Genomic DNA, 26,671 nt, shown 5'->3' with positions numbered 1-26,671 from the left:
AGCCGCGGTGTTGTGCTGTCGGGTAGAGAGACGGATTTGTAAACCCCGGAGCGAGGTTCTACCTACCCGAGGCCGCTGGTGTGCGGAGACCCCGGGGGAAACCACCGTCACCATGTCTGACCAGGTACCGGGCTGGGAGCCATCCGATGGCGGTGGCCGAGGCCTTACTCTGCAGGTCCGCCTGCTGCTCGGCTGGGGCCGGGGATGGAGGCGCGGGGGAGGGGAGCGCGGAATGGGGGAGGGGGCGGCCGGTGGGGACTGGCCTGGCGAGGGAGGGGAGTAGACTAGGGCAGGAGACGCCCGGGCCTGCCGCGGGCCTCTGGGAGCCACCCTGCCCCTCTTCGGGCTGGCTCATCACCCTCTGTGCCCCAGCGCCTCTGGTCGCGGCCTCCCTCCAGTCGTCCCCGTTCTTTTCTCCGGGGCGGACCAGGTGCAGAACCCAGCTTCCACTTTCCCAAGAGGGTCCCTGAGGATCCCGCCCGCCTGCCTCTCCGGAGGACTCACTGCAGAAGCAGGGCACTAGGCCCCCGTTATGTAACGGGAGAGAATCCCTGCCCCGGAGGCTCTGTGGCCCTGAAAAGCGGGTGGACTCCACTCTTTGGTTCTTGGTCTTTAGATAGTCGCGGAGTGGGAAGTGAAGGCGGAGGGAGGGAGATGTTGTCTCGTGTTGCTGAGAACCTCGAAAGCTCCGCTTTCCATTCGGATTGCAGCTAGGCCGCTGCTTCTCTGCTCTGAGTCTTTCTCCATGTGGGGGTGCAGAGCTGTCGCCTCTTTCCTTGTACTTTCCCATTTCTCACTCGGGATTGGTTCAGTAGCTCTCCAGTTGGAAGAGAGCGCTCAGAATAACCGAGAAACAAAGTAGAACGAAACTGCTAGAGCTACAGAAAGCATTTCATCTGGGCGTTAACCTGAAGATGACTGATAACCTTTGAGGAAAAGGATAGGAAAACTTCGTATGCGTGGAGCAGTTGCAGAACATTTGCAGAAAGCTTCGTCTTATAGCAGAGTGCTCCATTTCAGTCTTAATAGCAAGAATTTACTTGGGATTTGCATTCAATCAGGAGTGTTCGATTTTCCGTGGTGAGTTTTTCTTCCTCATTCATTTCTAGTTAACCATATTTATGGCTGATGGGCTTCGCTGGTGGCTCAGCGGTAAAGAATCAGCCTGCCAATGCAGGAGGCGTTGGTTCGCGTCCTGGATCGGGAAGATCCCCTGAAGGAGGAAATGGCAACCCACTCCAGTATTCTTGCCGGAGAAATTCCATGGACAGAGGAGCCTGGAGGGCTACAGTCCATGGGGTTGTAAAGTCCTACACGACTTAGTGACTAAACAACAACAAAATGTTTATGGCTAGTTTTTACTTTATAGGGTTTTTGTCTGGCCTTCGTTTTGTTTGCTTAGATGACTTTGACTTTTTAAAGTATTTTTGAACCTTTTGCTTGTTTAGTGATAGTTATCTAGAAAACTGTTACTCATTCAACTCCACAGTGTACTTGAACTTTTAAATTTAACATACTATTCCCTTGGCTTTTAACCCAGTTCAGTTTTGTGCCACTTCGTGAGAGCAAGTGAGGCTTTTGTGGGTTTGTACTGTTGCACAAAATGTACATTTATAAGGTTAAACCATAATCTAGATTAGTTTTGAGTGGATCTTCTTACTAACAGTCTAGATTAACTCCCAAATTGATATGGGAATGGAGTTACAACTATCTCCCTAGGTGGTGGTTTACTTGATTTCCAGGGAGGAAAGAACAAGTGTAAATGCTTTATTTCATCAGCCTTTTATTTTGATGCTCAGAAGTGGCTAGGCAGTATGTTGAAATTTACTACAAAGTCTGAGGAAAAAGCAGTGTACAGAAGGAATTATAAAGTAAATTGTAGAATTTATTGCTCCAGTTTAAATTCCAGTTATTTAAGAGAAACTTGAAATAAAGGACCTAAGACACTAACAGGTGGCCAAAACTGTTTTCACAATAATGCTGGGACATTGTCTTTTTCACTCTCATTCTTTCATGAGTGTTTAGTGGGGTTTTCTAAAGATTGACATGACCTGGGATATCACAACAGATTGAAATATAGAGGCAGATGTGGAAATCCAGCTGCTTTCTATTAAGCCAGACATTGAAGAGATTTGCAAAAAATGCAAAACAGTGCCACTTTTCTTACTAATTTTGTTTTAAAAAAATATTTTTTTAAGATTGATGCTTTATTGCTACTTTCAAGAAATTGTATTTTATATACACAGCACCATTTAATGAGGGTATCATCATATCCTTACAGGTGTTTCATATTGTTACTATTAAAATATTTTTCATAAGCAGCAGTGTGATTTATTATTCTAAAATGACTTATATGTTTATAAAACATATTTCAGATAAACCTCAGTAGATGCAACCAACCTAACAAAAGCTTTATGGGGTTCATTTTAAGAGGAATCCTGAGACTATAAAGTTTAACAACTGTTGCTCTATGCTGATCAACCAACATCATTATTAATAATCAGGAGCCAGTACAATTTTAGTGTTGTAGTGGTAAGGATTTAAAGAGATAAGGAGCTGAACTCTTACCCTGATGAGGCTTATGAGGGAGAATCCCAAGTTACTCCTGTGCCATACCAGCAGCAAGAGACTGGACCACTGTCCCCAGAAGACAGTCTTAATATCAACCAAGTTGTTTTAGAATGACGTATATTCTGAGGCGCCTCTCCGAGGGTTTTTGTCTGTGCTGAAGATACTGGAATTGAGCAATGATTTCAAGTTAAAACAGGTGGATGTTAAAGTCATGCAAGACTTGAATTACTGGGTTCTGCATTGAATAATGAAAAATGATTATTTTTGGAATTTGAGTGAAATAATTTCTCATAATTCTAACAATGCTAGCATTATCCAGTGGACCATTTTTGAATAATCCCTCTAATACAGATTCTGAACCTGAGGATCATGAATCCTAAGGGCTGAAAATCCACTGAAATTTTATGGCAATCTGTGAAGTGTTTTTTGCATGTGTATTTGTTTAGGGAGAAAGGATCCATAGCTTTCATTAGGGGTACATGATCCCTCAAAAAGGTTAAGGACTAGCCTTTGACCAATAGTAGAGATCTGATGGTGTGCTTACTTTTAGCCTGATTTCACCTTACAGCAAAACTGAGCACATATTTATATAGACCCAGATGCCAGTGTCAAACTGGTAAGGATAATTTGTACAAGTATTTTTCCTTCTTTCTTCCCTGTATTCACATTTACAGTGTTTCTTTTCCATACTCAAATCATGAAAGACAGCATGGACTTCAGCTCTTCAGTTTGGGTCTGTTAATTTGTAATAATTGGATGACTGGTTTGGTTCAAATGCTAACTGAACCTGTTGTAGCAGGTTTACTCTCTCCATCTCAACCTCAGAGAGAGGAGGGATGGAGAGGGAGACAGATACTGATTGACTGAGCTTCTTTTATCTTTAGTCAAGGATTTGGAAGCCTTATGTAATTCCGGCTATCTGTTGGTACCTAATAAACTACTTCAAAACTTAATGGCTTAAAACAACAGTCTTGTTTTGCTCATAAATCTCAGTTTTGGCAGGGCCCTGTGGTTTGGGCTCATCACTGTTCCTTGATGCGTGGGGCCTCTGCTGGGATTACTCACATGACTGTGGGCTGTAATGGATGGGTTCTTCATATAGTCTCAGGACTCTCTGAGTGGTCTTGTCATATATTCTCTTCAGCACAGGGACCCCAGGATATTCAGACTTATGGCAGCTCAGGGCTCACGAGACAGTGTTCTAGAGAACCTTGGGTGGAAACCTCAAGCCTCCTAGAACCTAACTTTGGAAGTCACTTTTGCATTCTGTTAGGCAAATCACTTAAGTTCAACCCAAATTCAAGGGAAAGGCATTTATTTATTTCAGTGGAGATATAATTGACATATTAGTTTCAGGTTATACAACGTAACGATTTGTGTATATTTTGAAATGATTCCCAGGATAGATCTAGTAAACATCCATCAACACACACAGTTACAAATTTTTCTTGTGTTAAGAGCTACTCTCAGCAACTTTCAAATACACAATACAGTATTATTAACTATAGTCACCAAGGAAAAGACATCTAGATTCCATTTCTTAATGGGAAGAGTAACAAAGAATTTGCAGTTATCTTTAATCTACCACACTAGTTGTATTTCTTTTGTTAGGATAGCATTATTCCCTGCAGCATTATTTATATCACCCTGTTTTTGGTGTTTGCTGATCTTCCTGTTAGCCTGAGATGGCAGAAGACTATGATAAACTAGGTATATATTGAAGCTCATAATTATGTATACTACTTACCTCGTAGAATAAATATGTTACACTGATGCTGTGAGCATTTAGTTGATGATACATATATTAAGTAATCCATGCCCCAGGAGAGGAATGATATATTCTGTCTTCTCTCTGACAGATAGATACATGAAGTGCTGCTAGTAGATGTTGCAAACATATTGATTATAATAAAACTTTTCAAATAAAATGTGAACATTATTTAATAGTATTTTTAAAACTAAGTATGATTATTACAGTTGGAGTACTTGTGAGTGTTAATGGAGTAGTTCAGATTTCAAAACTAAAGCAGTTGTCAAATATCTCTTGATACTCATTAGTCTCCCCCCATACCAGTTAGGATAATATTATATATTATAGCTTTTACATATAGTGTTGCAATTATTTAAATGCCTTTCTCCATTACACTGTTTGCTTTCCAGGGTCAGGAATCAGGCTTTACTCACCCTTTTTTCCTGAAGTGCCAGCAATAACTGAATACTTAGTAAAAGTTTTTAAAGGAATGAGTGGTAAGAGTCATTCATTTAACAAGTATTTATTGAATGTCAATATGTTCCAGGCACCATTCTAAGCCCCAGAACTGGAAGGTTGTCTCAAAAATGTGAAACAGCAGGTATATTCCTCCTCCTCTTTCAATTCCCTTTATGTTTTGTTATTGATGAAGGATTGATTGTCTTGCAGTAGTTTTCCTTTTATGATGTTTGCATACCTTCTTAGTCTTTACTTCTATTAGCAATAGAACTAGTAACTTTATCTCCAAAGTTGAATCATTTGCTTCTTCCAGGACATTGGGATTGTTATGGATAATAATAATCCCATGTGGTTTGCAGGATCTTAGTTCCCTGAATAAGGCAGTAGGGGATTGAGCCTGGGCCCAGGACAGTGGAAACGTCAAGTCCTAACCACTGGACCGCCAGGGAATTCCCACGGATAATTTTCTCAGAGTCATGTTTGGTATCTCATTTTGGAATTTATTGAAATTGTGTGGTGGTTGTGTTTTTTCTTTTTGGTAATTAATTCTCTGATACTCTACTTTAGAAAAGTCATGTGGGTAAGGTCGCACAGATCCTATTATTGAGTACTTAGTCTTACAGTTTAAATTATTTTGAAATTCCTACAACATGATTTAAGTTTATTTAAAGATGTGTTGTATTTGTTATACTTTTATATTTTGACCATTCTTTTTGTATTTGATTGCCTTTACTGCGCTAGTGAGAATCTGAAGGAAAAGACCTGAAGGAAGCTAGGGTGGAGTTCTATTTGCTAGACTCACTGTTCTCAATAGCTAAGGCCAGATATTTTTAAAGGTTTTACTGAAGATAAATATATATATGAAAAAATGTACATAAATGTACAGTTTGGTAAATTTTCACAAACTGATCACATCCATGCAGCCAGCACCCAGATTAAGAATGACTGTCCTGACTGTGTGCATGTGTCTGAGTGTGTGTGTTTCTCTGTCGTATCTGACTGTTTGTGACCCTATGGACCGTGGCCTACCAGGCTTCTCTATCCATGGGATTTCACAGACAAGAATAATGGAGTGGGTTGCCATTTCCTCCCCTAAGTGGAATCATACAGTATATGCTTCTGTGTATGGCTTCTTTTGCTCAGCATTGTTTGGAAATTTGTCTGTATTATTGTGTGTAGTTTGTTGTTAAATCTTATTACTATGTTGCATTCCATTGTGTGACTATACCACAATTTACTTATCTCTTCTGCTTTTGATACACACTGAGATGGTTTTCTGACTGTGGATCAGATCATGAACTCCTTATTGCCAAATTCAGACTGAAATTGAAGAAAGTGGAGAAAACCACTAGATATTCAGGTATGACATAAATAAAATCCCTTATGACTATACAGTAGAAGTGAGAAATAGATTTAAAGGACTAGATCTGATAGAATGCCTTATGAACTATGGATGGAGGTTTGTGATTGTATAGGAGACAGAAATCAAGGCCATCCCAAAGAAAAAAGAAATGCAAAAAAGCAAAATGGCTGGCTGAGGAGGCCTTACAAATAGCTGTGAAAAGACGAGAAGGGAAAAGCAAAGGAGAAAAGGAAAGATATACCCATTTGAATGCAGAGTTCCAAAGAATAGCAAGGAGAGACAAGAAAGCCTTCCTCAGCGATCAATGGAAAGAAATAGAGGAAAACAATAGAATGGGAAAGACTAGAGATCTCTTTAAGAAAATTAGAGATACCAAGGGAACATTTCATTCAAAGATGGGCTCGATAAAGGACAAAAATGGTTGGGACCTAACAGAAGCAGAAGATATTATGAAGAGGTGGCAAGAATACACAGAAGAATTGTACAAAAAAGTTCCTTACAACCCAGATAATCATGATGGTGTGATCACTCACCTAGAGCCAGACATCCTGGAATGTGAAGTCAAGTGGGCCTTGGGAAGCATCACTACAAACAAAGCTAGTGGAGGTGATGGAATTCCAGTTGAGCTATTTCAAATCCTGAAAGATGACGCTGTGAAAGTGCTGCACTCAATATGCCAGCAAATATGGAAAACTCAGCAGTGGCCACAGGACTGGAAAAGATCAGTTTTCATTCCAATCCCAAAGAAAGACAATGCCAAAGAATGCTCAAACTACTGCACAATTGCACTCATCTCACACACTAGTAAAGTAATGCTCAAAATTCTCCAAGCCAGGCTTCAGCAATACGTGAACCATGAGCTTCCAGATGTTCAAGCCAGTTTTAGAAAAGGCAGAGGAACCAGAGATCAAATTGCCAACATCCGCTGGATCATCGGAAAAGCAAGAGTTCCAGAAAAACATCTATTTCTGCTTTATTGACTATGCCAAAGCCTTTGACTGTGTGGATCACAATAAACTGTGGAAAATTCTGAAAGAAATGGGAATACCAGACCACCTGACCTGCCTTTGAGAAACCTGTATGCAGGTCAGGAAGCAACAGTTAGAACTGGTCATGGAACAACAGACTGGTTCCAAATAGGAAAAGGAGTAGTTCAAGGCTGTATATTGTCACCTTGCTTATTTAACTTATATGCAGAGTACATCATGAGAAACGCTGGGCTGGAGGAAGCACAAGCTGGAATCAAGATTGCCGGGAGAAATATCAATAACCTCAGATATGCAGATGACACCACCCTTATGGCAGAAAATGAAGAAGAACTAAAGAGCCTCTTGTTGAAAGAGGAGAGTGAAAAAGTTGGCTTAAAGCTCAACATTCAGAAAACTAATATCATGGCATCCGGTCCCATCACTTCATGGCAGATAGATGGGGAAACACTGGAAACAGTGTCAGACTTTATTTTTCTGGGCTCCAAAATCACTGCAGGTGGTGATTGCAGCCGTGAAATTAAAAGACGCTTACTCCTTGGAAGGAAAGTTATGACCAACCTAAGCAGCATATTAAAAAGCAGAGACATTACTTTGCCAACAAAGGTCCATCTAGTCAAGGCTATGGTTTTTCCAGTAGTCATGTATGGATGTGAGAGTTGGGCTATAAAGAAAGCTGAGCGCCGAAGAATTGATACTTTTGAACTGTGGTGTTGGAGAAGACTCTTGAGAGTCCCTTGGACAGCAAGGAGATCTAACCAGTCCATCCTAAAGGAGATCAGTCCTGGGTGTTCATTGGAAGGACTGATGTTGATGCTGAAACTCCAATACTTTGGCCACCTGATGCGAAGAGCTGACTCATTGGAAAAGACCCTGATGCTGGAAAAGATTGAGGGCAGGAGGAGAAGGGGATGACAGAGGATGAGATGGCTGGATGGCATCACTGACTCAATAGACATGGATTTGGTTGGATTCAGGGAGTTGGTGATGGACAGGGAGGCTGATGTGCTGCGGTTCATGGGATCGCAAAGAGTCGGACACGACTGAGCGGCTGAACTGAGCTGAACTGAGGTGGTTTTCTAGGAGCTGGTTTTTAACATAAGCCAAGTACTTCCTATTTAGACCATCTCCTATGTCAATTCGGATTACTTCTGGACTAAATAACAGAAAATCTGGTATATAGTAGGTTAAACAAGTATACAGTTTTTTTCTTATGAAACAAGTCCAGACATAAGTAGTTCAGCAATGGTAAGACAGTTCCACTATGCCTTCTTACTCCTTTCTCCTTAGCAGATGTCTTCACTGAAAAGATAGTCTCCTTTTGGGCAAGGTTACTTTGTTTCTTTGTTCCAGGCAGGAGAAAGGAATGGAGAAAAGGGAAAAAGTATGCCAAAAAGTATATACCAGGAAAAAGTATGTCAGTTTATATCTCCATGGCCAGCACCACATCACTTGGCCAGCTTGACATAAACCTCCAAGTTATGGAGCTAAATCTGGTCAGTTTTATTCCAAATGTCTAGTAGTGTCTCCTTAAGTTTGCACATAGGTAACATGAGCTGAAACTGTATGAGTATGTGCTCTTAGAATTGTGGTAAATCTACTGAAGTATGAGGGAGATGACTTTATTGTAATTTGAGTTTTTGTATCTTTTAATAATGGATATAATGCTTAGAATCATCCAGTTTAATCCTTTGTTGAGCTTTCTTTATTAGGAAATAAAATGAAATAAATGGACATATAGTAAGAACTACAGTTACAGAATTTTTGGAAACTTTGAAGGCATTTTAAGTGATTTGTTATGGAAAAATTTAGTGTATATATAATTATACCCATATACCCATCTCTTGACCTATCTTATTTCATCTACATGACCCCACACCACTTTATAACATCATTTTGAAACTAGTCCCAGACATTGTATTATTTCACCCACAGATATTTCAGTATATATCTCTAACAGAGGTTTACTTCATTTTTTTGGCCATGCCATGTGAGATCTTAGTTTCTGGACCAGTGATCAAACCTGTGCCCCCTGCCTTGGGAGCTTGGATTCTTAACCACTGGACTGCCAGGGAAGTCACTCAATATGTGACTTTTTTTTTTTAACATAACCAGAATACTGTTATTGCACCTTTAAAATTGAACAGATTTGCTAATGTCATCAAATAAGAGTAAATGCAGTCTTTAGTTTTGGTTTTCCCCAGAATCCCCCCTCTTTGAGAAGAATGAACAATCCTTGTATAACTGGAAGGGTCAGTTTCAGGCTGGGAATAGTTAAGTGTGGTGTTCTTTCCCTGTGATTGAATTGTCAACATACGGATTGTCATACAGAGTTTTAGCAAAATTTTTGTTCTTTTGACTATGAAATGGCATAATAAAATTCTTTCCTTGAATTCTGTACATTTGTAACTGAGGATTGTTTTGTGTCCTTTCTTGTCTTGTTCTTCTTTTCAGATCCAGCCATCTTCTATTTCTAGGCTGTTACATTTATATCTTGGTAAGAAGAGTTGATAGTGCCTGGTGTCTGATAAATTCTTTTCTACCATTCTAGTTACCATGATTCAATCTCTAGATGACACAGACCTGAAAATTTAGAGGTTTCCAGTTCTTGCCTTTGATCTTGTATGTTCCTTTACTTTTATTTACATTACCAGTTTCTTCTGCTCTGGGGCTGTGTAACCTTCCCAGCCTAATCAGCCAGCCCTCTCTGGGATTCTCATTTCTCTGATGACCTACTGTTCTGGGCCCAGAGCTGAATGCTTTCAGTGTTTTTTGACTAGTGTGCGATACCATTCTGTATTGGCAGCTTCTTTTTTTTTTAAACAGGGAAGAGAAGGAAAGAAGGCATACAAAAGACACTGAGATCGCTAGAGACAAACTTTGGCCTTTTTCTGTACAAGATCTTCTCATTTTCCAGACTACTTTGTTAAAGGAAAAAAAGATAGCACATGAAAAATTAGATGACTGCATTAGGCAAGCATGAGGCTATTAAACAAGTGGGTACAGATGGCATTGCTCTAGTGCTTCAGAGTTGGGAAGAGATTGCCAAAATGTAGTGACTAAGGAAAGTGGCAGTATTTTTGGAAATTTCAAATTCTAGTGTTCACATGTTCTTGTGAAATTGGAGTGAATTACCTCTTCTTCCCAACTGTGACTATAAAATGCTGAAAGGATTTTGTTTGTATTGACTGCTGTGTATGGTAGAAGTTGAAACATTAGTAAGATTTTGTGGTATGATACAGATGATAGTGCTGTCAACTTAATTCAGCGAGCATTAAATAATTGCCTGGTGTCTGTCAGTATAAAGACTATATATAAAGATGAAAAACATGGACCTCCTCCTTGTAAACTTGTAGGAAAGTCAAGACATACAAAACTGTCACAGAAAATGTAAATTTAACAAGCATATTGAGTATCTTTAAAATACTAGACACTGTAGTTGACCAGAAATCCAAAGAATAAGGCATGTCAATAAGGAACTCAATTTTGTGGGAAACACAGATATGCAGAGATGTGGTTACAATAAAATTGGACAGTATGAGAACATTTAAGAGGGTGATCAGGGAAATGATTTTGTAGGAAGTGATGCTTGAGTGGTCTTAAAAGGGGAATAGGGTAAGAAAGGGCATACCAAGCAGAGGTGAGTAACATGTACAGGGATAGTGGAGATAAGGTAGAGAGTGCCATGTTTAATTGTAGGTTAATTGTAGACAGTTAGAATTGTACAATTGTAGAATTGTAGATAGTTCAGTATAGCTGGAGCAAAGAATATTATTAGTGAGAGAGGTAGGAGAATAAGGCTTGAGTGCTAGGCAGGGACCAGCACATGGAGGACCAGTATGTGTCAGCTAAGGAGTTTGAACTTAATCCTGAAGATTCTGGGCAGATGAGATTGTGTTTTAGAGAAATGGCTCTTGTAGTTGGGAAGAATTAATTGGAGGGAGCTAGACTTGGGCCATCTGTTATGCCATTGTGGTATTGCTAATGAGCAACAGTGACTGCCTGAAACAAGGCAGTGGGGTAGAGAATGAGAGTCACTAAGAGAGATAGTTGTCAGAATGGTGAATTATTTAGGAGAGAAAGAGTAGCCAATGATGACTACTACATTTCTGTTGTGTGCAGTTGAGTGTGTGTTAAACATTTATTGTAATTGGGAATCCGGGAGGAGGTGTAGTCTTTTTTGGGTTTTGGTTTTCAGGAAGAGGAGCTAGAAGTAATGCATTCAGTTTTGGACACTTAAGTTGAGCTACCCATGGGGACATCCAGAGTGGAAATAAATGTTCAAGCTCTTGGATAAATTGAGTGAAACTCAGAAAAGCGGTCAGGTTATTGAGAATGGTTGTGAGTCGTTAGTATCCGAGAGAGAGTTGGAATTGCAGGTCACCCAGGAAGATGAAGAAAAAGAAGTTTAAAGACTTAGGACCCAGAGGAGCACCAGCATTTAAGGAAGTGGTCAAGATGAGGGGACAATAGAATCTTAGAGGCCAAAGGTAGAGAGTTTGAAGGAGTCATCAGTGTCTATTGTTTAAAGGTAAGACTTTAGATTATCCTTTGGGTTTAGCAGTAAGGAGTTGAACTGGTAACCTTGGTGAGAGAAGTGTCAAGTGGAATGGTGGGGTATTATATAAACCTGATGGCAGTGAGTTGAGAGTAAAAGTGGAAATAGCAAATGTTGAGTACTCTTACAAGAAATCTGAAGAAAAATATGAGGGCAACTTGAGATGATAGTAAAGGGAGAATGTTTTTAAATTGAGAATAAATGCCTTTTAAAGGATATGAATACACTGCCAATAGGAGCATTGAAGGAAAATATTAATCCCAGTTAGAAAGTTGAGGGGAAGTGTGGTTCCCAGAAGAGTTGTTTACATACTGGACTTCAGATGATGTGTGGGATGGATTTCTGTGAGATGATTTCAAGAGAGGTTATGGTAAAGGGAGGATGTGTGTTACAGGTAAAGGAAACAAGGACAGCAAAGGGCTGAAGATGGAAGGAAGTTTATAGACATGTTTGGGGAACAGCACAGAGTCCAATTTAACCAAATCCTTGGGTTGTAAAGAAAGTGGTGAGAGAAAAATGGAAGTTCAGGTTGGTACTGGAGGAACTGAATGCCGTGTTGTGGGCTTTGTTTCTAGGCCTTAAAGTACTGGGAGCTATTAATGCTTTCTGATAGGGGTAGTTATACAGTCAGAAGGGGGCTTCCCAGGTGGCGCTAGTGGTCAAGAGCCTCCCTGGCAATATAGGAGACACAAGAGACACAGGTTCGATTCCTGGGTCGGGAAGATCCCCTGGAGAAGGGAAAGGCAACCTACTCCAGCATTCTTGCCTGGAGAATCCCGTGGACAGAGGAGCCTGGTGGGCTACATACAATCCAAGGGGTCGTAAATAGTTGGACATGACTGAGTGCACGCAAACAAACCTGCAGTCAGAGAAGCTGTGCTTTGGAAAGAGTTCTGAAGCAGTGTGGAGGATGAGTTGGAGAAGAGGGAAGAACTCTTGTTCTGAGTATCCTCTGTCTAGGAAACACAGGAGCACAGTCAGTCCCACTGTACTGATGTATTGCTGATCCTCTTGGAAGGGGAGGTTTTCTGCATTGTGGAAACTCAGATAAAGCTTCTTAACACACCTTCTCTCAGTTAAAGAGGACTCAGGGCTTCTTTGCTCTTTATTGCCTTTCACTGCATGGAATAAATTGTCCTTATCCTCTCTCAGTACTTAAAGGAAGAAGGAATTGTTTACTTTGGATATAAATTCAGAGAAATGTGGTTGTGAGACTGTTTGAAGACAGTCTTCTAGTTTTCAGGTGAAATACTGTCTCACTGAAGAAGGTTAATTTTGCCAGCTGCCATAATATGCAGTAGTCAGCAAATGTTGAAAGTACTGCAGAATGATAAACAGGCAAGAATTCACACTAATGAAGTCAGTTCTGTTATCTAAGCATTTCCCTGGACTCTAGCCTGTATCTTAAATTTAAAAGCTTCTAGTTTAATATATTTTGTTAAATTTTGAATGTTAAAGAGTTTGTTAGTTTTCAGTTACTGGCATGAAATAAACAGGTAATGGCCCTGTTACTTCTGAAATACAGAAGTATTGTATAAGTAAGTTGGTTATATTCTTACCAAAGGGCTTCCCTGGGGCTTAGTGGTAAAGAATCCACCTGCCAATGCAGGAGACTCGGGTTTGATCCCTGGATGAGGACGATCTGGAGAAGGAAATGGCAACTCACTCCAACATTCCTGTCTGGAAAATCCCATGGGAAGAGGAACCTGGAGGGCCGCAGTCCATGGGTTTGCAAAGAATCAGACCTGACTTAGCGGCTAAACAACAACGGTTCTTACCAAGAATAGGTTAACAACGTGAAATTACTATGAATAATAAAGAAGTATATATTTAAATAAGTGAACAATATGGTTGCCAAACTAAGGTAAAATACATGGGAAAGCTACTTTTATCACACCATTGAGTGAAATTTACCAAGCTACCCTTTTACTAAAAATGGCTTACCTTTCTTAATACTTCATGGCAAAGTTTGTTCATGGCAAACATGGCAAAATGTTTGGTCAAGGATTCCTGGAGGATGAGCTTCCTCTGACTGATAGTAGTTGACTGTAAGATAATGGTTTCCAGGTTGTTCCTTTGCCCAGAAACATTAGTACCTCCTGGTAATGTCAGAAGTGCGTATTACAGCCCTACCTGAGATCTACTGAATAAAAAGCTGGGTATGAGACCCAGCCACCTTTTAACAAGTCCTTCCAGTGATTCTGATGCATGGTGAAGTTTTAGAACCCTTAGTGTAGGATTATAATAAAAGAGACTTCTTTCTTGATTTTTAGTAAACTGTTGTTTGAGAGAGTAATTGACTTAGAACCTTTTTTGCTTGATTGGCAGAGAAAATAAATGCTTGTTGTATTTTTAGGTGCAAATTTTGTATCCTAAGTCAAAGTAATGGATGAGTAATTAAAATAGCACATAGAAACTTTTATGTTTATATGTACTTTCAGGAAGCAAAACCTTCAACCGAGGACTTGGGGGATAAGAAGGAAGGAGAATATATTAAACTCAAAGTCATTGGACAGGTGAGTTTCATTATTTTTCTCCTTTGACTCTGGAATGTGTGAATGATTTCTGAAACAGAAAAAATGATTCAACGAAGGCAAGTTATTGAAAAGTGGAATTTCACTTACTGTATGTGCATCTGTTAGAGGTAGGAGAGGGTGATACTGTATTTTTAAATTGCTTCACTAGGCAACTTATCACTTTAATTTCTTCTAATAGAACTTATTTAGCATGCTTCAGTGGTAAGTACAGTGACTCCTATTAAGTGTTAACACTAGAGGCCTTACACAAAAGGGCCTCTGAGGCCTTTTCCTGACCCCTTTCTCTCTCTTGGCACCTTATTTCTCCAGACTCTGATCTTTATCTTATTGACCCTTTTTGAGATGCTAATAGATAATAAAGGTTAGCTGGAAATTAGTGGAGGAATGAATCTTCATAGTTGTTTTTTTAAGGGACAGAAGAACTAGTACACTCTCACCATGGAAGTGTGAGAGTACCATTTTCCCACATTCTCTGAAACATGGGGTATTATTATACCAATCTTTCAGTTTTAGGCCAGTGTGATAATATTGCTGTGAATATTCATTATAATTTTTGTGTGGATATGGTTTCAATTTTCTGTATATGTAGGAGTGGAATTGTTGGGTCTAATATAGTACTAACTTTGTTTAACCTTTTGAGGAGCCTTCAAACAGCTTTTAGCAGTGGCTGCACCATTTTATACATTATTCTTACTGACAATAAATGAAGGTTTGTTATTTTACATTTTACCCAGTATTTGTTCTTTTTTTAAAATATATATATATATAGTCATCCCAGTGAGTGTGAAGTGGTATATCATTGTTTTTTTGATTTGTATTTCCCTGATGGTTAATTATGGATATCTTTTCCTGTTCTTATTGGCTATTTGCACACCTTTGGAGAAGTGTGTCTATTCAGATCTTTTGTCCATTTTTAGATTGGATTATTTGTCTTTATTTTTGAGTTGTTATAACTTTTCACATGTATTTTGGATATTAGATCCATATCAGTTAGATGGTTTGCCGATGTTTTCTCCCATCTTTGGGTTGTCTTTTCACTTTCTGGGTTGTGTCCCTTGCACAAACAGTTTTTGATTTCAATGAATTGAATTTATCTTTTTAAAAAGTTTTTGGCTGTGCTGGGTCTTTGTTACTTTGCTCAGGCTGTCTCTAGTTGCAGTGAGTGGGGGCTTCTCTGTGTGGTCCGTGGGCTTCTCATTGCAGTGGCTTGTTTTGTTGTGGAGCATGGGCTCTGGGCACTCAGGCTCAGTAGTTCCCGGGCTCTAGAGCACAGACTCAATAGTTGTGGCACACAGGCTTGGTTGCTCCTTGGCATGTGGAATCTCCCTAGACCAGAGATCAAACCCTTGTCTCCTGCACTGGCAGGTAGATTGTTAATCACTGGACCACTAAGGAAATCCCTATTTTTTTCTTTTTTTTTCTGTGGTTTTAGTGGCATATGTAAGAAACTATTACCTAAATCAGGGTCACAAAAATTCACACCTATAGATTCTTTTAAATTTTTTATGGTTTTAGCTCTTACATTAAGTTTTTGATCATTTTGAATACTTTTTGCGTGCTTTTAGTAAGGGTTTGAAGGAGAGTCTAACTTCTTTTGCATATGGCTGTTTTTCCTAGGACACTGATCGGAAGTTCTGTTCTTTTCCCATTGAATTGCTTGGCATCTTTGTCAAGATCAGTTTACTGTTGATATATATGGATTTACTTCTGGGCTCTCAGTTTTATTCCGTTGATTTATAGACATACTTCAGAAATATTGGGGATTTGGTTCCAGACCACTGCAATAAAGTGAATCACATGGATCGTTTGTTTCTCAGTGCATATGAAAGTTATGTTTACACTATAATGTAGTTTAAGTGTATAATTGCGTTATGTCTGGAAGAAAAACAGTGTACACACCTTAATTAAAAAATACTTTATTGCTGAAAAGTACTAACCATCATCTGAGCCTTCAGTGAGGTTTTTTTGCTGGGGTAGGATTTGAATTACTGAAAGAGTTACCAAATTACCAGTTACCAAAATGTGACACAGAGACCTGAAATGAGCAAACACCATTGGAAAAATGGTGCCAGTAGACTTGCTGAATGCAAGTTCTTTACAAACTTTCAATTTGCAGTACGTGCAAAATTCAATAAAGAGAGCACAGGGACTTCTTGATGGTCCACTGGCTAAGACTCTGCTCCCAGTGCAGGGGGCACAGGTTCGTTTCCTGGTCAGGGAACTGGGGATCCCATATGCCTCAAGTGAAGATCCTGTGTACCACAACAGACCTGGCATAGCCAAGTAAATAAATATTAAAAAAAATAATAGCAGAGCATAGTAAAGTAGGTATGCTTGTGTATGTTTCTCCTATGCCGTGGGTTACCTTTTTAACAATTACTGATTTGTAGGAATTCTTTATATTTACTTAATTTTTCTTGTCTGCTATATATGTTGTGAATATTTTCTTCAGAGTCTCTTAACTTACTTATAGGTGGTTTATGTTTTTATTAAGTTGGATTTATCAGTCTCCTTTTTTTTTCTAATGGTTTCTGAGTTAAAATCTTGCTTTAAAGTAAGGATTTACTGATGTCAAGATTACAAAAAAAGTCTTTCCCAAAGAAGAGAAAACATTAAAAAATTTTTTAATGTTAGCTCTTTAATTCTTCTGGAAATGATTTTAGCTGATGGAGTGAGGTATTCTGCTAGAAATTTTGTCTGCTCCTGAAATTATCCACAGGATGAGAATTTATTTTTATTATTATTTTTTAAGAAAATTTGCCTATACCACACAGGATGCAGGATCTTAGTTCCCCAACCAGGGATCAGACCCAGTCCTGGCAGTGAAAGCACCGAGTCCTAACCACTGGACTGACTGCTAGGGAATTCCATTTTTTTTTTAAATAATTATAAACAAAACACGTGACTTCCGCTAATATGTATCTGTGAATGTGTTATGTAATTATTAGAATTGGCTTTGAAATTTTTACAGTATGCGAGTGCCATTATTTTTTTCTTTTCTTTTTTTTTTAATAAATTTATTTATTTTAGTTGGGGGCTAATTACTTTACAATATTGTAGTAGTTTTTGCCATACATTGACATGAATCAGCCATGGGTTTACATGTGTTCCTCATCCTGAACCCCTCTCCCACCTCCCTCCCCATCCCATCCCTCTGGGTCATCCCATTGCCCCAGCCCTGAGCATTTGTCTCATGCATCGAACATGGAATGGTGTTCTTTTTCACATATGATAATATACATGTTTCAGTGCTATTGTCCCAGAACGTCCCACCCTCACCTTCTCCCTCAGAGTCCATAAGACTGTTCTATGCATCTGTGTCTCTTATTCTGTCTCGCATATAGGGTTATCGTTACCATCTTTCAAATTCCATATACATTAGTATACTGTATTGGTGTTTTTCTTTATGGCTTACTTCACTCTGTATAATGGGCTCCAGTTTCATCCATCTCAATAGAACCAATTCAACATTATTTTTTTCTGATGGTTGCCTGATAGTTTACTTGACAGTCTCAGTAGAAGAAAATTATTTTGGTCCCATATTTCAATTTGAGTGACTCAGGTTATTCATTTTACTCATGCAAGAGAAACCAGACTCTGTATGGTGACTCTTTATGGCAGGAAGAATTGTCTCGGTGTGCTGTTTTACAGTATACGTCTCTCTTGTAGCTTTGACCATCTTTAATGACACTTCAGTTATAGGGGGTACTTTTTATTCTGAGTTGCCTTTGGGAATTTGTGATAGTTTAGATTTTTATTTTGAAAATAGAATAGGTATGCAATGCTGAAGGAATGCATTTTTGACATACATACTTTTACTTATACTGCTAATTTTAATACCTAAAATAGATTATGTTTTATTAAATTTGCTTTGAAATGGGTATAAAGCAACTTTGAGGATGATTATTTTAATAAAACCTGTTAGAAATGCTAAAAAGAATATTTTGGAGGGAAAATATAGGTGACAAGTTGTATGTTTCTGTGTGTAGTATATGTGTAATTAAATAATTTGTTTCAGGCAAAGCAAGTAACTTATACAAAGAATGATAATCCCTTTCCTCTTATCTCCTTAGGATAGCAGTGAGATTCACTTCAAAGTGAAAATGACGACACATCTCAAGAAACTCAAAGAATCATACTGTCAAAGACAGGTCTGTATGTTGTAGTATTAAATTCAGTGCTTTATATATCATTAATTTTTCTTTTAAGAAAGCTTGTCAAAGGAAAAGTAATCTTTTGGGAATTCTCTGGTGGTCTAGTGTTAAGGACTTTGCAAGAAGAAAAAGAGATCATTTAGGTGTTGGAATAAGGAAAACAGTGGGCTTCCCTGGTGGCTCAGACAGTAGAGAATCTGCCTGCAAGGCAGGAGACCTAGATTCTATCCCTGCATGGTCAGGAAAATCCCCTGGAGAAGGGAATGGCTACTCACTTCAGTGTTAATGAGCCAATGAACATTTGGTTTTTTTTTTTTTTTTTTTTTGGCTGTGCTGTGTGGCCTGTGGGATTCTAGTTCCCGGACCAAGGATCGAACCTTTGCCCTTGGCAGTAAAAGTTCAGTTCTCACCACTGGACTGCCAGGGAATTCCCTGTTTCTGTTTTTGATGTTAATTGTTAAGCTCAGTAAAGTCTTACTAATTGGGGCTCAGCTAGCTCACATTTGTAATAATACTGATGGGAACTAAAACTGGAAATGAACATGTATTAACTGCACTGTGCTAATACGTACTTAGATACATTGTCATTTACTCTTCACAATAACTCCAAAGAAAATATGTAGTCTTTTACCTCATCTGTAGACAATGGAGTTGATAGTTGAGGAGAAACAGTGCAAAAGTAAAAACTAAACTGATTCAGAATTGAAGGTGCTGTGCTGCGCTTAGTCACTCAGTCGTGTCTGACTCTTTGTGACCCCATGGTCTGTAGCCCACCAGGCTCCTCTGTCCACGGAATTCTCCAGGCAGGAATACTGGAGTGGGTTGCCATGCCTTCCTCCAGGGGATCTTCCAGACCCAGGGATCAAACCCAGGTCTCCTGCATTGCAGGTGAATTCTTTACCAGCTGAGCTACCAGGGAAGCCCTAAGGTGCTAGGGGAGATAGTACAACATCAAGTTGGAATAATTTTTAACTTTCTTTTTTATGCTTCAGAGTTTACAGTCTTTAGAAAAAGTTTCTATACTCAGTTCACAAAGGCTTGATAAGTTTTTTTCTTACATTTGCTGATATACAAGCAGTGGGACACTTAATTTTATCTGAAGAATGGAATTCTTACCCAACAAGAGAGTGAATCATCTTTCCATTTTGATATTATAGACTTGCTTCTGTAGAAACTTTTTTGACTCCAATGTAAGATACTTACTTTTTGAAAGATCCTGTATTTAAAAATCAAAGAATATTTTGTCCTTGTCAGTTATGTTTATTAGTTAATATGACCCTGGAAATAATTTAAAAGTAGAGAATTTCCTGGTGGTTCAGTGCTTAGGACTTTGCACTTTGACTGCTGGGGCCCAGGTTCAGTCCCTGGTCAGGGAACTAAGAAGAAGTTTAAAACCGCCTCTAGGGTAAGTTTGCACGGTCTTGTATATAAGTGTAGTACATATTGGGAAGATAGTTTGAGTTTTTTATGATGTTTTGGGGATAGTATTTAAACATGGCGGAAATCTTAACACACTAGTTATTGAGCAGAACTTTTTGATACTTGTAGACTAAGTAAATGATTCTTGATTTATACTTGTTAGTGAAGTTACTTCTCTTTAAATGAGCCATCTATTCTCTTTTAGCTATTTTTGTGGCATAAGTGATTAGAAAAATATGTTTTAATACCTTTTTTGATACTTATAGTGCTATAAATGCCATCACAGGTTTACTGTAGTTTATCTGGCTTGCTACTGTGCTTTACCAAATTTCTATGATTTAGTCTGTTTAAAACCAATCTTGTTTGTACCATTGGTAGCTGGTGCTTATCCAATATCTGATTTTATTTTTATGTTAGCTTATAGATTTGAGAGGAAACTATATAGAATAGTGGTTAAGAATGCACAGGCTTAGGAACAAAGTTGGCCTTCAATTCTTGACTAGCTTATGTGTCCTCTCTAAGAGTCTCTAGCTGTAAATGAAGATAAGGTGATAATACTTAACCTTTTAGGGCTGTTGTGATGAAAAATTTATGATTATGTATATAAAATATTTGGTATCAGGAGTACCTAGCAAATAGTTTTTACTTAGTTAATGATAATGATGATAGAATTAGCTGTCTAGTTTTATGTTCTACACATTCTGTTGAAGCTTTCATATTTGCTTTTTGTGCATCAAAGTTTGTTATCTCTTCTAAGGTTTGTATTTATACATTTTCTGTCTTTTTAGGGAGTTCCCATGAATTCACTCAGGTTTCTCTTTGAAGGTCAGAGAATTGCTGATAATCACACTCCAAAAGAAGTGAGTATAATTTCTTTTCTGAATTCAAGACATATTTTGAATTTTGCATTGAATGATGTGGTTCGCTGGTACCATTAAACTGCCCTTTTCTTAGATATTCTCTGAGTTAAGTGATATATTATTTGTCAGAGAGAAAAACAATCTTTTGGGTTGAATTTCCCTTTTAGTGCCTTCAAAAGTGCCAGTAAAAAGAGGTGAAAAGTAGGGATTGAGTACTTAAATTGTTATAAGGCACATACTATGCCTTTTTAAGGATGGACAGATGGTTCTCAAATTTGGCAGATTTCAGGTACATTTTCATGGTGATGGTGACCTTTGGAGTTCGATTTTGACTTTTGTCCCATTTTGAGAACTTAATATAGAAGCTTAATTTTTGGCTCTGTCATTTTGGATTATGTTTTTTAATGCTTCTGTGCCTTCATTTGTTTTATTGAATGTATTGTTTTATTTCTCTGTTTATATATTCCACTCTCTCTACCCTGATTCTCACTCCCACCCCCAGGTATCTGAAAGTAATAAAATGTGAGAAAAAGAGTGTGTGTATTTACATTTATACAGAGTCCCCTCCTCCAAATACAAAATAACATTTCTGATATTTCTGATAGTGGGAACATAATGATGTATGGTTATTATTAGCTTTTTTATTTGAAAACATTTCAAACTTATTGAATGATGAGACTAGTATAATATTCTCCTGTATAACCTTTTTTGTAGATTTTTCATTTATTAATGTTGTGCTGTGTTTGATTTATCATTCTCTCTGTATGTATGGATTATCACTACTGGTGGACCATTTGATATTAATTTGCAGATGATACGGCTCTTTACCCCTCAAAATTTCAGTGTTATTGCTCTCCTAAGAGTCACAGTTAAATTATCTAATTAAAAAAAAAAATTTATCTAATTTAGGTGATTTAACCTTGATATAATACTGTAATTGAATATACAATCAAAATAATCTGATTTTGCAGTTTGTCTCAGTAAGGTCCTTTATAGCTCACCTGCCTTTTTCTTTTTAACTTAACCTGGGATCTCATCCAGGATATGCATTCTAACTGGTTATCATGCCTCTTAGCTTCCTTTGCATATGAAACAGTTATTCAGTCTTCATTTTTCATTATACTGTTGTCCTTCAGTTGCTAAGTTGTGTCCAACTCTTTGTGGCCCCATGGACTGCAGCACACCAGTCTTCCCAGTCTTTCACCATCTCCCGGAGTTTGCTCAAACTCATGTCCATTGGGTTGATGATGCCATCCAACCATCTTGTCCTCTGAGGTCCCCTTCTCCTCCTGCCTTCAGTCGTTCCCAGAATCAGAGTCTTCTGCAGTGAACAGCTGTTCTCATCAGCTGGCCAAAGTGTTGGAGCTTCAGCTTCAACATCAGTCCTTCCAGTGAATATTCAGGGTTGATATCTTTAGGACTGACTGATTCATTACACTGACATTTTTAAAAAGAATTCAGGCCAACTGTATTTTAGATTGTCCTTCATGTAAAGTAATTAGCCTCCGATTAAAATAAATAAATTAAAGAAAAATGTCCTTCAGTTGGGGTTTGTCTGTTGTTTCCTCATGATTAGATTCAGGTTTGAACATTTGGTAGGAGCAACACTGAATGAAGCTGTGACATTCCAAGTGCATCATGTCGGGAATTATATGATGTCCGTGTCTCACTATGGGTGATACTCATTTTGGTCACTTAGTTAAGATGGTAACTGCCAGATATTTTATCCATTGTATCATTTTATCCACTGTATCATTGTATCAATTTATCCAAGTTATTTTGTAATTAATAAGTAATTTGTGGGGAGATACTTTGTATGAGTGATGTTCTTTAGGTATTAGCCAGTGGGAATCCCTTCAAGTTGGCATCTGTTCTTTTTGACATCCCTCCATCTTTTTAAAAAGTTTTTATTTTGTGATGATTTTCAAATTACAGAAAAGTTGCAAGAATAGTCCAAAAAATTGTACTCTCTTCTCCCTGGATTTACCAGTTTTTAACATTTTGCTACTTGTACTTTATTATTCACCTCCCCCCCATATGTGTGTGTATGTATACCATCTGAACCATTTGGGAGTAGGTTGCATACACTATGGCCGTTTACTAAATATTTTAGTGTGTATTTCTTAAGAACAAGTATTTTCTTTTACATAACCAAAGTACTGTTATTAAAATTCAGGACACTTAATACTGTTAGAATACTATTTTGTCATTTGTCCCAATTTTCCCTTTTATAGTAAGTTTTCTCCCTCATCACAGGATCCAGTTCAGTATGAACACATGGTGACTCAGCTGGTAAAGAATCCGCCTGCAATGTGGGAGACCTGGGTTCGATCTCTGGGTTGGGAAGCTCTCTGAAGAAGGGAACGACTACCCACTCCAGTATTCTTGCCTGGAGAATCCCATGGACAGGAAGGAACCTAGTGGGCTATTGTCCATGGGGTCACAAAGAGTCGGACACGACTGAGCGACTTTTATTTTCACTTTAATTGTCTTTAACTTGGAACAGTTCTTCAGCCTGTCTCTGTCTTCATGACATTTACATTTTTGAAGAATACAAATCAGTTATTTTCCAGAAAGTCTCTCAATTTGGGCTGTTCTGTTAACTCATGACTAGATTTGGATCCTGTGTGTTTGGCTGGATTACTATGTAAATGGTGATGTGTCTTTCTCAGGCTGTAATATCTAGAGTATCTGAAGTCCTTTATTACTGGGTTTAACAGTTACTGGTTTTTTTTTTTTCCTGTGTAGTTAACCATTTTTCCTGTTGTAATTGAGTAATATGTGGGCACATACTTTGAAACTATGTGACTATCCTTTTTCTCATCAAACTTTCCCCTGTAGGTTTAGTATCCACCTATTTTCTTGAGTACTTCCTTACTGTCTGGCACAAGATATTCCAAACTCATTTTATATTTTCCCTGTCTTAACTTGGCTAAGGCACAGGGATAGGGAGGCTTAGCATGTTGCAGTCCACGGGGTTGCAGAGTCAGACTTGGTGACTGAACAACAACAAAAGCTTGGCATAATCTCAGCAACAGAGAAGGTTATTTAATACATTTTAGTGACACCTCCCTTACTATCATTAAGAGATTTATCTTTTTAGAAGAATAATGGGGCAGTGGGAGAGAGTAGGTATTTAGGCTGTGACCTCTTTGTACTGTTGTTTATTTACTCTTATCTGCTGATGTACTTCTTAAAGCTGATGGCTTCATATTCACCATAGTTTAAGGACATATGCTACCTTCCCAATTCAAAGGTTCCTTGTCATGTTTGGAATTCTAGTCCTTGCAGTGTTTACCAGGCTATGTGTGCAATTAAAATTAAATTTTAATAGCATCTTTAATTAATAATTATTTTAAAATTTGTATGTTTTATCACAGTCAAGATATCTGTGACACCAAAACCAATTAATCACTTAAAAAATTCTAAATTCACTTATTTTTAGATTTATTAGCATATTTTAATTTTCACATTTTGTAATTCTGCACAAAATTGTCCTGTATAAAATATAGAACTTGTCTCATTAGAGATTACTTGAACTTTCCTTTGAACTGTTATTTTTCATTTGTTTTTGTGATTCACTGTAGTTCATTGGAAACAATGCTGATTTTTGTTTTCAGTCTGCCTGTTTCAGTGCTCTTTAACCCTGGCCGCATACCAGAATCAACAGATTTACAGTTCTTTAAGGCCTCATTGAGGCTTCTATGGGTTTCTATGCAACACCAGCCTCCTTCTGTACACTTTTATTTTTTAAATAAAGAATACGTGTAGTTAAAAATAAAAGTATTAAAAAACCAAACTATCAAAGTATATAAAATGGAAAATACACTTTAGATATCTCTGCATTCCTATTTCTCAGAGACAACCATTATTAATAATGTCTTTAAGAAAAACATTCCAGTGCTCGCTTCGGCAGCACATATACTAAAATTGGAACGATACAGAGAAGATTAGCATGGCCCCTGCGCAAGGATGACACGCAAATTCGTGAAGCGTTCCATAAAAAAAAAAAAAAAAAGAAAAAGAAAAACATTCCAGAATACTTCACGCATATAAAAAAAAAATTGCATGTATTTTGCTTAATGTTCTGTACAAGGCATTTTTAAAGGGTCTTTTTTTTTTCTTTTCTGTAAGAATTGAGAATTGGCCTGAAAAATCAAGCCTATAGAATTGAAAGTGTCAAAAGTAGGTGTATAATAACTCTTCATTGAGAGTGGTCACTATCAAAGAAAATAATAGTTAAATTCTAGAAGAAATTGTAGATAACAAAGCAAACCACTTAGAAATGAACGCTTATACAGTGTTTTTCTAGCCAAAACCCACATATATTTCAAGTGAATTCAGGTTTTTTGAAAGAGAAGAGAGATTCTATCAAGTAATTACATCTGGAAGTAAAATGATTTTTAGAAAATATAGCATCAAACTTACTTTAAAATTCCTTTAAGGTACTTTTCAGAAACACTTAAATTTTACATGGTGAATAAACTGGGAAGTAAAGTTGGCTCAGCAGAGTAACATGAATGATTTCATATCAACATAGTATCAGAAGAAAATAATATACCTCTCTGTTCTTTGGGTTAAAGGAAACAGGATTGTTAGTTCCAGAACAGGGTAACTGGATTATTTTTGTATCTTTTTTGCACAGTTGCCACATAATTGCAGCCAATTAAAAAAATAGTGCTTTTATATTCTACTACTAACACTTTTCTTTCCTCTTACAGCTGGGAATGGAGGAAGAAGATGTGATTGAAGTTTATCAGGAACAAACAGGGGGTCATTCAACGGTTTAGATATTCTTTTTATTTTTTTTCTTTTCCCTTAATCCTTTTTTATTTTTAAAAATAGTTCTTTTGTAATGTGGTGTTCAAAACAGAGTTGAAAACTGGCACCCCATCTCTTTAAAACATCCGGTAATTTGAATTCTCGTGCCCATTATTCATTATTGTTTCTTTTCATTGTGCTGATTTTTGGTGATCAAACCTCAGCCCCATTCATATCACTCTCTCCTTTTTAAAAATTACATGTGTACATAGAGAGCCCGCCTTTTCCAGGACTGTGCATTTGCAGGCTTGTGATAAATAAGATCAACTAATGCAAGTGTTCCTAATGACTTTCCAATTGGCCCTGAAGTTCTAGCATGTGATTGCTTCACTCCTGGACTATGACTTTCAGTGGGAGATGGAAGTTTTTCGGAAAACAGAACTGTGGAAAAATGACCTTTCCTTAACTTGAAGCTACTTTTAAAATCTGAGGGTCTGGACCAAAAGAAGAGGAATATCCAGTTGGAGTCAAAATGACAGAGAATAGTGATGAACTCCAAAGATGGCTTCACTGAAGAGAAAGCATTTTAAGATGAAAGAAAAATCTTGTCAGAAGATCCCAGAAAAGATCTAATTTTCATTAGCAGTTAAAGTTATTCATGCAGAAGTGTATACAACAGAACACTGCTCTTTTTGACTTTATTTGTACTTTTTGGCCTGGGATATGGGTTTTAAATGGACAGTGTCTGTACCAGCTTCATTAAAATAAACAAAATATTTGTAAAAACTGTACCCATGTTTATTTTATTTTTAACTGTACAGAAAGAAAAGAGAAAATGCTTAAAACACAAGGATTTTTGCATCATACTGGAAATTATTGTTCATACATGGTACAGATTTTTTTCCGGATTGTGCAGTGATGATCATGACTTTGAAGCACTGAAAGTTACTGAAGTGCCTTCAGAATTAAGGATTTAATTAAGGTCACAATACCTTCTTAAATACTCATTGTTGTTTTTTTTAAAAACTTGATATTCCTGTATGGTGCATTCATATGATACAGTTACCCAATATGTTAAATAAATGGGCACACCAAAAATTCTTAGTTGATATTGATAATTTCAGTTTTTCCCTTAACAGTTTTCAAAATGTTCTCTGTAGTTAAGGTTGTTTATATTTTATTTCTCTATATCCTCTTTTCAACTGTAAAATTAAAATACTAAATTAGTTCCTTAATTAGAGGGCTTAACTTTC

The 26,671-nt window shown here is 37.7% G+C and overlaps 1 protein-coding gene and 1 non-coding gene across 6 annotated transcripts; both read left to right on the top strand.

Annotated features, from left to right (window-relative positions):
- On the top strand, positions 1-26,204 carry SUMO1 (small ubiquitin like modifier 1). Of its 5 annotated transcripts, none has more exons than XM_081581935.1 (5): positions 1-124; positions 14,129-14,203; positions 18,298-18,375; positions 20,586-20,657; positions 25,379-26,204. In XM_081581935.1, exons 1-5 carry the CDS (start codon positions 113-115, stop codon positions 25,445-25,447), a joined length of 306 nt encoding a protein of 101 aa, XP_081438061.1. In that variant the 5' UTR covers positions 1-112; the 3' UTR covers positions 25,448-26,204. The 5 variants fall into 5 exon arrangements, with proteins under 5 accessions (XP_081438061.1, XP_081438060.1, XP_081438058.1 ...); XM_081581934.1 differs by having other exon boundaries at positions 1-175; positions 18,303-18,375; XM_081581932.1 differs by having other exon boundaries at positions 1-175.
- On the top strand, positions 24,558-24,664 carry LOC145543868 (U6 spliceosomal RNA). Its single transcript, XR_014081115.1, has one exon. It is a non-coding gene; the product is annotated as a U6 spliceosomal RNA (small nuclear RNA).
- Positions 26,205-26,671: the final 467 nt, after the last annotated feature.

This window comes from Giraffa tippelskirchi, chromosome 3 (assembly GCF_054371585.1).
Source record: "Giraffa tippelskirchi isolate mGirTip1 chromosome 3, T2T-mGirTip1v1.2.pri, whole genome shotgun sequence".
Classification (NCBI taxonomy): Eukaryota; Metazoa; Chordata; class Mammalia; order Artiodactyla; family Giraffidae; genus Giraffa; species Giraffa tippelskirchi.
This window is presented reverse-complemented; position numbering and strand designations above follow the sequence as displayed.